This window comes from Gavialis gangeticus, unplaced genomic scaffold (assembly GCF_001723915.1).
Source record: "Gavialis gangeticus isolate Ggan-Ray unplaced genomic scaffold, GavGan_comp1, whole genome shotgun sequence".
Lineage (NCBI taxonomy): Eukaryota > Metazoa > Chordata > Crocodylia > Gavialidae > Gavialis > Gavialis gangeticus.
In genome coordinates, this window is record NW_017729033.1 from 8335918 (window position 1) to 8348483 (window position 12566).

The window sequence follows — 12566 nt, forward strand, 5'->3', positions numbered from 1 at the left end:
GCACCCTCTAATTCTCTCCTGCCACGTCTTTCTCTCTCCAGCCTCTCTCTATATAGAAACTTTCCCTGTCTCTTATCATTTTAGTCACCAGTAGCTTAACCCCATCTGTTATCTTCTTTTCTGAGATGGGAGGAGCAGACCTGAAGACAGTATTACAGTGAGGACATACCACCGACACATACAAGCATTATAATATATTTTAAGTTATCTGTGCATCTTTAAATGTTGTTACCCTTATTTTGACCACGCTGACCAGGGGTTTCATTGAGCTTTACAAAATGATGCACAGGTCCTTTTATAGAACTATTACTAATAATTTAAAAGTCAGTAGAGTGGATACATAAAATGTCCTTACTCCCTCCCGTGTGCATGTGACATTGCATTTGACAACACTGAACGGTGATAGTTTTACCCATTCCCCTGCCTTGTTAAAGCCTCTTTACAAATGATTGCAGTTTTTACTGCTTTGAACTAACCTGAATATTTTGTCACTTAAAAGTTGTACCACTTTTCTAGTCATTCTCCTTTCCAGATCATTGACAGGAATACTAAACAACACCGGTCCTAACACTGAACTTTGGGGTGGTTCACTGTTAATCTTGTTTGCTGTGTTTGAAACTGTTTATTCTTGCTCTTGGACTGCTTTTTAATCTATGGCAGTATGCTACCTCTCACTTAATGACTATTTCATTTCATAAACGGCTTCTCCTGATGGACCTTATCAAAAGTTTGGGTTTTTTTAAGTTCAAATATATTAGAGTTTCTTTTACCAATCGCTACGCTGCTTGCATAAAAAGAACAGGTGCTATTTTTCTGTCTGTTGGCACTATAGCTAATTGTAGTGCAAGGTTGCATATTTTCCATTAAGTTAGGCAATTTATTCATGTCTATTTAGAATGGTTTTTATATATGCTGTGTGGGCCTTAGGTAGTTGTCACTCTGCAAAACTATTTGTTCATTTTAAATCCTCTTTTTCTGATACCCAAATTGCTGACAGTGCCTCATATTTATTCCTTGGACTGAAGGGGTCTGGGATAGATTTGAATTTGAAGATACATATTAGGGTTGGTCATCCTGGGCTTATTCACTCAGATCTTCAGTTGGGAATTGTCATTAACAGCTGCGGTATCGGTTTCTACACTGCTAATGAACAGTGACATGTTAGAGCCAGGTTGGTCTATGAAACAAGAAAACAAAACCAGAAAAAAAAGAAAGCATTACAAAAAAAAAGTAAATTAGGATGAAGTTTTAAGGATATGCCCTAATACTTTCCTAAAAAGAATCTAATAAAAGCTCCACCGTTTGGGGTGGAGACGGCTCAGCTGTTCATCAGATTAGGTCAGCTGTGTTTTATGACACAATACCCCTAAGAAGTGTCCGACGATGTAGAAACGGGGCAGCTCCACAGGGTTGCAAGCCACCAAACAACATAAATCCCTTTATAGTTCAACTTCAAATAACCTATTTCTATTATCCTTTCCCCATGTGAGCTTTCTCTTAATTTCCCTACGAGCTTCCCTCCCCTGCCAAACCTGTTTTTACTAGTCGTCAAGTACAATGGCTGCTTTTTTTTTTCCTCTCATGCATGGACAGTCCTATTTGTATGACATTATTGGGTATTAGAGAGCCATTAGCTTGCAGCAGCCCTGTTAACCTTAGTATGCCTTCATTCCTGGCACACCATAATCCCCTTAATATATATCTCCTTTTTTGGTCCTATAAATTGCCGTAATCAAGAAAATAAATAAAGGAATGTGTGGGCATGACTTCAGAAGAAACACAGTAGGTGTCTACATTAGAGTACCAGTATTTTATCTTGCAGGAAGCAAATTCTGGTCTTATTACATGTATATTAAATAGCATGAAGACACAACCTTCTGCATCGGACAGATTGGAACAGGGTAGTTCTACGGTTTTTTAAAAGTAGGAAAATATAAGTTAGGTCCTTAGGGCTGACCTCAAGGAATTGTGGTTTCCTCCGTGCCAATACTGATTGCTTTCTGCTTTTAATGCTGTGTTTGGGTGGATGTCAAGTCCCTTGATGTGTGCCATCCCCTTAATGGACACCTATCATGTTCTGCAACTTTTTTGGGATGGCTAATCAGCTGGGGGCATCGTCCACTTCTGTCAGTCAACCGTCTCAAGCGAATTTACTTCCTCAGTATTGCTTTGCATAGTTTACCTGTTAGCGGCGAATCCAGTATGGATTTGCACAAACTGCTACAAGTCTGAGCAGTCCCACAAATGCGCTTTGTTTGGTTTTCCCGTATAAGTAGGGTCACGTTAATTCCTGCTATCCATTACCTTTTCTGTACCATTTCCTTATGTTTTTGGGTTAAGTAATCTTTGGGGGATGAGGTCTTCCTCTTACCTTTTCATCTTCTAATAGGAATAGGAGACATATTATATTTCTGTCATCTTTGCCAGTTTTCTGGCCTTTTTGGACTAGTTTACGCTGCACTATGGCTCCTTTGGCATTCCTTCCCCTATTGACATAAAATCACGTTTTTCAAAAATGCATGCAATGTATTGGACCGTTATCATTCTGCAGTGAGCTAATCCAAATGTCATCAAAACACTTCAACGAATAGTACAGGCCGCTGTTACAGTGGTGACTTATACGGGAAGCAGAAATGCCTCGTATTAAGGTTTGAGATCCTGGATTTGAGCTGCTGCGGCTGCTGGAGGAAAGCAACGCTGTCCAATACAGTATGACATTTACATGAAGTTGAGGTACACATTTGACATTCAGTGGCCTCTTTAGCACAGGATTGAGAACCTTTTAGCAGCAGCCTCAATTTTATGTTTGCTGTTGGAAAATTGCTTTGGGAAATGATCTGGATCAGAGAAGTAAATTTTCTGTCAAGATAAACTTTAGTAGCGAGCCAAGATTTTTTTTTAAAAAAGCAAATCCCTAGGTGTTTTATCTCATTTTTATTAACATTCTTTAATATTTACCAGAGTCTCTCTTAGCGAGCCAAACTGTCAGCAGAAGTATTGAACTACAGAGACAGATTCAGGTTTACTCTAGAGGGCTTACTTTAGCTCTAGTCTTGCAAACAGGAACCATTGATAGCAGATGTGCTTCAAAGAGCTGGCAGCTGCTGAAAGAATAAAAACCTCTGGAATCCAATAACTGGGCACTATTCTTGCAGTTTAGTGTTGGATTTTCAGATCCCCCGCCCCCCTTTTTGATTCTCACGCTGCTTCATAATTTCTGGGAATGAAAATACAGAGGGGAAAAAAAACAGGGGAAATAAAAATAGAGCAGGCTTAAAACAAACAGAAGGAAGGTCTGTGCTTCATAAAACTGTTTCTAATCCGAATCCCACATCTATTAGCAAGTTGTCTGCCTGCACCACTTGCTAACCATCAGAGCACCAGAGTGTATGCTACAATGAGTCTTTTTTTTGGCTGCCATGAATACCTTAACTGGATTACCCTTTCCACCGTCCATTTAATACACTTGGGCATATTTCTTATCAGAGACGTTATTCAACAAACAAGATGAGGTCCTTTATTAAAGTGCTGCAATAGCTACTAGCAGTTACTAGAAAGGAGAATGACATGCCGTGAGAGGAGCAGAGCAAAAAGTGTAGCAGTTGGAGATACAGGTTGTACGACTAATGATGCCACCCAATCATAAGATAAAATCATCTGCTTTAAAGATGGAGACTAGATAACACTGCAGCTTGGTACTCACCTGCCACTTTCAGTTTCTGGGATTCATCTCTTGATTTATGTGGCAGATGGAAACGGTCACAACTGCATAGCCCTACACCTGCCTTGGTGCTACCTGCTTTGCATGGCTAGGATCTGGACAGTAGTCCTAGCTTGGACCACTGCCAGTCATCCCTCTTTTCCAGAAGCACTGAGACTCACATATATTTCTGTAAAGTAAACGTTGGTTCTTTACCTCTCTTATGCATAGCTGCTACACATTTGGACTCAGAATCCATTCATGGCAATGTGTTGCATTCAAGTATATCCCTCCCCACCATGTTGTTTTCCCACTTTCTTCTTGACTTTGAAATTACAGTGATAGGAATGATCAGGACTGCAGAGGGAACATAAGAAAAGCAATTGGTCTAAGGACTAATTAATTGTGTCTGAATGCCAGCAAGTTGCATTATCTTTATAATAATAATAATAATGAAATGCCTTGCTTGCAGAGTAATATAGATTTCCCCGCAAACACATTCACTGGAAAGCAGACACGTTGCAATAAAATTACAGTGCTCCTCAGCATTCAGTTGGGATCCTCACAGCCACCCACCCAATTACAGTTGTGGTCTTGCCAGCACAAACTAGATTGTAGCTTTGTTTCATTATTTTTTGTGGGCATCCTCTTTTTATTTTATTTTTCTTGACAACTTGAGAAATGCACAACACTCACCCCATTTCCTTTATCATGTCTTTCTGCTGTAGCAAAGTCTGATGGATAGTCCACATGGGTCTTTGCAGGGTTTGGATTGGTTGATTTTTATTTAATGAATACTCCAGATGGCTGCTTTTAAGAGCTGAGTGATTGTGTTGCATGTCTGAAAGGTTAACCTTTTAGAGTACTGGCATTTCCCCCACTGCCAACCACATTCAGGCTTGGGAAGGTATGCATGAATGTCCAGAATAATGAGATGGTAAACCTGTTGACACTAGGCGGGTCTGGAGGGGTCAAGAATCTTAAAAGAGCAATGGATAACAATACACAGGAAAATAACTAGTATGTTTGTAGTAATAGTTGTGACCACAGCTGCTGAACGTGAGAGATACTGCATACAGTTCATCCAAGAACTGTTGAATCTTACCTGCAAATATGAGGATGTTTTAAGTGCTGGGAAAACAAACTGTTTGGGGTATGAATATTTCAATGTCTAGATGTTCTCTACAGCTAAGAAGTCCAACCAACAAAGATCCAGGAGGTTCATGATGATGGAAGTCAGGTACCACAGTTCTAGAAAGGCAATAGTGTTATATTTCTTGGTTTGGACTCCCTAAAAATGGGACACACATATAAGAACATGCGTGTGGGTGGGTGTATAATACAGCGTGTGTCCCTGGGGGACAGTCTTGGAATCCCTGTGTTTGGCCTGCCATGACTTTAACACAAAATGTGAAACCATTGGGCAAAAAAATCTGACTCACCTTGTATGCCTGTTTAGCCTCTCTGCTTTCCCACCTAGTCTTCTCTTTCCTTTCATTATGTCCCCCCAGTCTTCCTTTCTATCCTGCTGTACAGGAAATCTACGTTTTCCATACTACCCTCTTTTAGCCGAGCCCTCTCATCTCTGCTGACATGTTCTGCATAACTCTCCTTTATCCACCCACCTCAGCCTTGGATTATTCATTGCTAGTCCTGCTTTTTCATGTTTTCTTTTAACCTGATTTAGTCCTTACTTCAGTCTTTTTCCCCCTTGTCTTGTCTATTTCTCCTTTCCCTCATTTCCTCCTTCTTCTTCTTTTTTTTTAATTTGAATACATTTTAGCACTAGCAATAAGCTTGCTAATTAAATACTGCTTCCCATTTGCTTTTCTGAATGCCATCTGATATAACTGTTCTTTTTCTTAATTCAGTAAATCCTTTTGCTACCAAAGTAAAATGAGACCAGGGGAAAAAAAGGAAAAGAAACAAATTTAGTACATCTGGAAAGCAAATGCTAAGCTTTTTTTTTTATCAGAACTGAAGAAAATGATCCAATATATGCATTTCAAGGTCCCTCAGTACCCTGACCATAAAATGTTACAAGACGCATTAAACTGTACATAGTATGCTCAGGTATCATTAATGACCTTTCCTTAACAGACATAAGCAAGAAAATTGAGAGTACTATCTGGGGTCTCATCATCACTTTAAAGCTGAGTGCCTAAATTTTGGTGCACATATGGTATAACAGATCACCCACTTTGTATAGACCCCTGCAGTAAATAAGCTCAATGGGTAAAGGATGGAGTTTACAGTTTTAAGACAGAATTTCTTTGTATTTATATATTCAGCTCAAAAACAGAATATAGTACAGTAGCATGGATTCTCTGATTTCATATCACTTTTTTGCAGTAGTACAGGAATAAAGAGGGGGGAAGAAAAATAATTCATCCCTCATATACATTCAGAGCATACACAGCAACAGTCCCTTCATTACTGGGTCCACTGTGAGTGTGCATTGATGTTAGGAGCAAGAGACTTTATATTAAGGATCCATAACACTGATTGTGTATTAACAATCCTCATAAAAGGTAGTTTTCATGCTTGCCATCCACCATGCCTTCTAGTTGAAAATGCAGAAAAGAATAGCTTTTGCTAATTCCCTGGGTGTTCAAAGGGAGATTGAGTTTTACTGAGTGGAAGATAAAAAGGGCATTTATAACCCTTTGACCTCCCCCAAAGTATCTACCAAATAAGAAAGTGTGTGTCAAAGTTATCCCAGGAGTATATTTTTATAGCCATGTCAGCAATTTCAGAAAAGGGGCCCACAGTTGAAACACTGGCATCTTTCTGGACAGTTAGGTAAATCTGATACCTGAAAGGTATGAAGACGAGTTAAGAGCTTTTTTTCCTGCAATTGCTGTATGTATGCTATAAATGTAGTAGTGTGGAAACACACCAATGCAAGCTGCCTGGAAGCAGGATGGAAATAGCTGGATTGATGTTAGCTGGATTGAAGTACAATAAATGCTTTGTCTTTGCAATTGAAATATTCATGTGTTTCTCACATTAAGTTTCATAACAAATGTGAGCCGTCTGTAGAATACCACCGTGGTGTGGTACAGCGTCACTGTGATGGCAAGGGGCCATAATAGCAGTTAGTAGGAACCCTGAAAGGATATACACAGGTGTCCTTTGGGGAGCCTGACATACTTGTCTCGTGATTGTATGACTCTCATTTGTCTTTCTAGAAAGGGATAGTTTGTAAAGTTGGTCTTTTTCAATATTTGAAAGTTTAATAAATGCCATCCTGCGTATAGTGAGACCATCCATCATGCTGCTATGAGAAGCAAGTCATTGGTAGTCACTACTCTTCTTTAGGGGAAATGGCAGCAGTAAATAATGAGATTAACTCTTGCTGTAAAAGTGCTGCACCTTTTAACACTCAGATTTGCTGGTTTTAGTTTGCTTAAACTGTCAATGCAAGATGCATGAAGCAACTGCAAGGTGAATAAATCACGAAGGTGGAATTGTTCAAGTCTCTCAAAACCTCATTGGATACTGCTAACACCAACAGACAGCCTGAATAATTCTGGAGGAGTGTGCAGTCACTTGTGTGCAAGAAAACGCAGCAGACACGCATGCTAAAAATACAGAGAAATACAACCACGGGATGTATGTTTGTCTGCAACCGTTTTCCAATAGGTTTTACAGGGATCAAAACAGCAAGCACATAAATGAACTCTGGAGAAAAAAAAATGATTATACCAACACTTTTTTTATAGCAACAGGGATCACTGAGGAAGCCAAGTCAGTCGAATGTGTTTTTACATACATAGATAGCACTTAGCATTCTTGGTGTAGTCTTTGACACATTCCAGTAACTGGTTTAAACCGATCTCTGTATGTGGGATGACGGTGCTACATTTGGATTTGAGGAATGTGTGGCAGTGTTCAAAGTTTGAGAGCCAGATGCTTCAGCCCTTCCCTAGGAAACCCCACATTGCGCTCAGTGGTTTTCATGAGTAAAGAATATAAATTGTGGCCTTGAATTAACTCTGAGGGAGTATATCCTCTTAAAATGAGCAAACTTGACAACAAGCAAGGGATGCTTTCCTGTTACCATCACTGCTGGACTCATTTATGTATACCGAGCCACTGGTGTCAATGGGAGTTTTGCCATTGGCTACCGTGGTGAAAGGATCCGGTTTGACACGTCATGGCACAGAAAGAGAAATGCACTTTTGCACACACCGAGGAGTCACAAACTAGCTATAATGATGTTAGCAAATATTGAAACAGTGGGCAGATTATAAATGCCTCAAAATAGAAGTATTGCATGTTAGGTTTAAAATTTGCAGTAAAGACAAAAAAGAAAAAACCCACAACAAAACCAAAATCCTGTGCCAATGCAGAATATCTTGGGTTTCACTAAGAGCAGTCTCCCTAAATCAAAAAATGTGCTTACAACATGACAGCATCCTGTATATCATTCGTGTGAGATGTGGATTTTTTTAGTGTGAAATTTTCCCAAGTAGAGGGAGAAAAAAAAGTAAGTTTGAGCTGTCTCAAAGAGGTGCTCATCTGACACAGAAAAAAATCATTTATGAAATGATTAGCTAAGATGAAGATGATGGTATAATCAACTACTTTTTCCAAACACGAACAACACGGATTGATTCATGCTTGGTCTACATTTACAGGCGTGGTTTAGCCTGTTAAGGGTGATGCTACCTCTACCCCATTTTTAACACCTAAATTGCCATATAAGAATGTGCTTCTTCTGGGGCATTTTCTGATGTTGATGGTAAGCCCAGCATGAAGAAATATGTACAAAGTATATAAATTTTACAAAATCCTTCACGTGTAACAGTTTATTAGAATGGTATGCTATATAAAGGAAATTTCAGAAGATGCACTGCTGGATGCTAGAAAAAACATAACAGCCTCATTTTCATTGACACGAGTGGAGTTGTTCTAAAGAGCAATCAGTAGGTTGGTCACATACTGGCGTGAAAAATCTCAAATACAGGAAAAGCAAGCATTTAGAGAAGGGCAGTAAAATAAAACAGCAGTGGGACTCTGCACAAACAAGTATGTGCTTATCAGTACTGTCCGTGCCAAGAATTAGTGGGGGAGGGATCATATACTTTTTTTTTTTCCCCCCTCTGCACATATTTTTGGAGGAGAGGTTGTTTGTGAAAGATGCCCTGCAATGGATGTGAATGACAGGCTAGGCATTCACAGCAAGAACAGGATTTTCTAACTTTGCTATGGTACCACAAGTCTGCTCTAATCTCCCTCTGCCTAAGGTGGCTGCAGTATTACACCCAAGATTTTACTCTTGAAACACACAGAGCTTTCACTACTGAAAATTGGATGGCTGCCTCCTCAGTCCTTTCATCACTGCTCTACAGTGCACACAACAATGGGTTCTTTGCTTTTAGCATATTGCACAAGAGCAGGGAAGTGGGAAATGCTAGGAGATTTAGAATAAAGCCCTTAAAACATTTCTTTGCAAGGAAAATGATAAAGTAGCACTTTTTTTTTTAGGCAGTGTTTCAGTACATATATATATTTTTAGGAGACTGCAATGTGGTTTATTTAGATACGGAACGTACTAATGAGCTATGCTGCATTTTTGTGGTTCTCAAAGCAACTTCCAAGTGAGCTGTCTTTAAAAATCCTCAGAAATATTACCCTAGTGACACGGTTGGGACTTCAGCCTTTCTCAGGGGCATCGGCCCCTTCTTCTAGTGATACACAGTCACAGGTAGCGCATTTGACAAAAATATAATTTCAGTGTCATGCTTTTTTTTTTTTTTTTTAATCTTCAGCATCATGATATAAGTGAATGTGTCATAATTACAATGTGAAGTCAGCTGGTGAATGTTACTCGCTCTGTTTTATGTGGCTTCCTTGCTGCTAGCCTTCCCATTTCAACACTGTATACGAAGAGGAGAGAGGTTAAACTGTTGCATTTTGTATACAGGGAGCAATTCACGTAATATACACCAGTCTGTAAAAACTGTAAATGCTATTTTTTTTTATTTTAAACAGGTTTGTTTGTTTTTTGTTTTTGTTTTTGTTTTTGTTTTTTAGTTTACAAAAATCAATAATTGGTACCTTTTTTTTACACTCTCAGATTCCTGAATATTGACAGATCTTCAAAGGGAGAATTACCATATGAAATTTCAAGATTGACTGTCCTGAAGATTTTTAAGACACAATAAAGCTAAAATATCAAGTCTTTTTAGACAGATCCTTGTACAATTTCAGCAAAGAAGTGCATCAGAAATCATCAGAAAAGCACATTAAACCCCCCATCCAACTGTCTCTCTGCCCATTGTTATTTGGTTGCACACTGTTTAGATCCCCAATGAAAATCACACCTCGCATTCCCTTGCTGGCTGCTGGTGACAGGAACAAGATCCATATTCATTAATGATCACCAGGGCTCCTTCAATGTGGTTGGGTTTGTAATCAACATAATACTCCTGGGCCGACATGGCAGCCATTTGATGCATGGTCTGTTTCTGCTTCTGCTTTCTGCGCTGTGTCACAAAGCACTGTCTTAGTTGCCTTAGGCTGGCTGGGAAACACTTCCATGACACGTACAACACTAAAACCACTATGAGAAAAGAGAAAATCAGCGCCATGGTCCCTGTCACCACCTTGTGAATCTGCACAGCATTCTCAGTGTTTTCACTGGGCATAGTTACGGTTATGGCATCTGTCGTTCTTTCTCCTTCGGTATCCTGCACGTCGTATATTGTCGTGGCAGGGCTATAACTCAGCACTTGGTCACTGTTGTTTGTTACTGCCGAGAAGGTGTTAACACTTGTTGGGTCTGCTGCGTCTTCGCACAAGTGAAAAGCATATACTGCATCTAAAACATCCTCGCCCTGTGCATACTCGGGGGTGGCACAGAGCAGGTTGCTGTCGTAGCGCCCCTTAAAGTTGCTCAGCCAGGAGGCCAAGGCGCAAACGTTGCGGCTGCAATCCCAGGTGTTTGCAGAAAGGCTGATGCTAGTGAGTGATTTCCAGGAGTTGAGGATTCTCGGGTCGATGTAGGTTAGCCGGTTGGAGTCCAGCTGCAGTGATTGGAGGTGAGGTACACTTTCGAAAACATGAGGCTCCATGTATTCAATCTCATTGCCAGAGAGATCCATTTTCTCGAGTTTCCATATCCAGTCCAAGGTATTAACTACTATAGTGACTTTATTCCTTCGGAGGCAGAGAGAATGCAGTGAAATGAGCCTTGGAAAGTGGGCAAAATTCACCTTCACCAAATCATTGTGCTCGAGGTGCAGTTCAGTGAGTTTAAACAAGCCTGCAAAAGAGTTTCGAGCCAGGCTTTTCAACTGATTGTATCCTATGTCTAGAAACTTCAGACTGCGACAGTCCTGGAAAATTCTCACTGGCACAAACTTGATGGCGTTTGACCGCATGTGCAAAGTTGTTAGCTTTCTCAGTCCGTGAAACAGGTCTGGTTCCAAAGACTGCAGGTTATTATATGATAAATCCACACTGCGCAAGTTTGGCATGGGTCGGAAAGTGGTGTTGGGCAGTTGGGTGATTTTGTTGGAACTCAGGGTGAGTTCTTTAACTCTCCGCAATTTTTGAAAGGCATTCCCCTCCACTGAGCAAATGTGATTGTGATCCAGATAGAGCCACGTGAGCTGCATTAACCCTGTGAACTGTCCATCATGCAGCTCTGAAAGGCTGTTGTACCGCAGAGACAAGCCCATCATGCCCGACAGGTTGCGAGGCATCTCTGTAAGATTCAATGATTCACAGTACAAAAGCCTGCCCTCACACCGACATAGCTGTGGACACCCACTATTCACGGCTGGAAGCATTTTAAAAAAGATACCCAGCGTACACAATATCAACCCTGGGGGCTTCCTCAGCAGCCAGTTTAAACAGAGACCAATAAGAAGGAAATCCATTAGCAAGAATATTTCCAAATAGGCTTGAGAATGTCCATTGAATCTTTTTCAAATTCTACATCATATTTTATTTAAAGGGGAAAAAAAAAGACACAGAGCCAAACATTTCACTTTACAGCATGCAGAGGCTGTGCAGCATTAAAGTTCACAGGCATTCAAAGGTAAAAGGATAGTGATTATGTTCATGTTAAATGCTGCAACAAAGAAAAGAAATCTTTCTTCATGAAAGAATTTAATTAAAAAGTGTCTTACCCACCCTTTTCCAGAGAGTGACAACCTCCATTCAGTTGCTTCCTTTGTGTTTGGACTAATTATATGCAGAGCTAAAAAAGACCCCTCTGTGCTACAAATTCAGTCCCTTTCAATGTTGTGCAAAGCTGGCAAGCTCACAATGTCTTACTTTGCTTCTGCTCAAAGAGCTGAAGGGTTGTCCAGCTAGCTTTTTAGCTGACTTCTAGGACCTGCAAGTTTCAGAACTATGTGCATGAGCTTGATCTTCTCCTTCTCCCTCTGTCCTTTTCTCTGCGGTTAATATTGTGCCGTGAAAAAAACTCCAAACTCTTTCCTAACGACTCCACAGGATTTGACAATCTGGTTAATGTCCATCATTGGAAACGACCATTGACCGGCACAACCTTTACTCCATAGAGAAATTCATTCACTGACCGGCTAAGGATAGCTTTATTTCCCATTCTTTGTTCGGTTTGCTTGTTAGGTGATGCTTAGAGCAGAGAGAGAGACAGCGAGAATCCCTTCCCTTCAGCTGAGCAGTATGTTGCTAGAGCATGCAGAGGCACCTAGTGCTCACTGAGTGTCGTAGGCTACTCATGATTCTACGCCTGCACTGTGCATCTCAGACATGGGCAGATTGAAAAGGGGTGGGCATAAAACCAACATTTTAGTGAACCAGTAAAGTAATATATGTTCTTTGATGAAATGGAAAATACTTTAAGCCTATCTCTCCATTTCTCTCC

At 40.3% G+C, this 12566-nt stretch overlaps 2 protein-coding genes across 3 annotated transcripts in view; one reads left to right on the plus strand and one right to left on the minus strand.

The window, feature by feature from the left end:
* Positions 1–12566, plus strand: part of CTNNA2 (catenin alpha 2) — a 1036033-nt gene that overhangs the window by 637737 nt on the left and 385730 nt on the right. The gene's annotated exons all lie outside the window — the stretch shown is intronic.
* Positions 8483–12454, minus strand: LRRTM1 (leucine rich repeat transmembrane neuronal 1). Its single transcript, XM_019526189.1, has one exon. The coding sequence runs from the start codon at positions 11590–11592 to the stop codon at positions 10027–10029; it is 1566 nt and encodes a 521-aa protein (XP_019381734.1). The 5' UTR covers positions 11593–12454; the 3' UTR covers positions 8483–10026.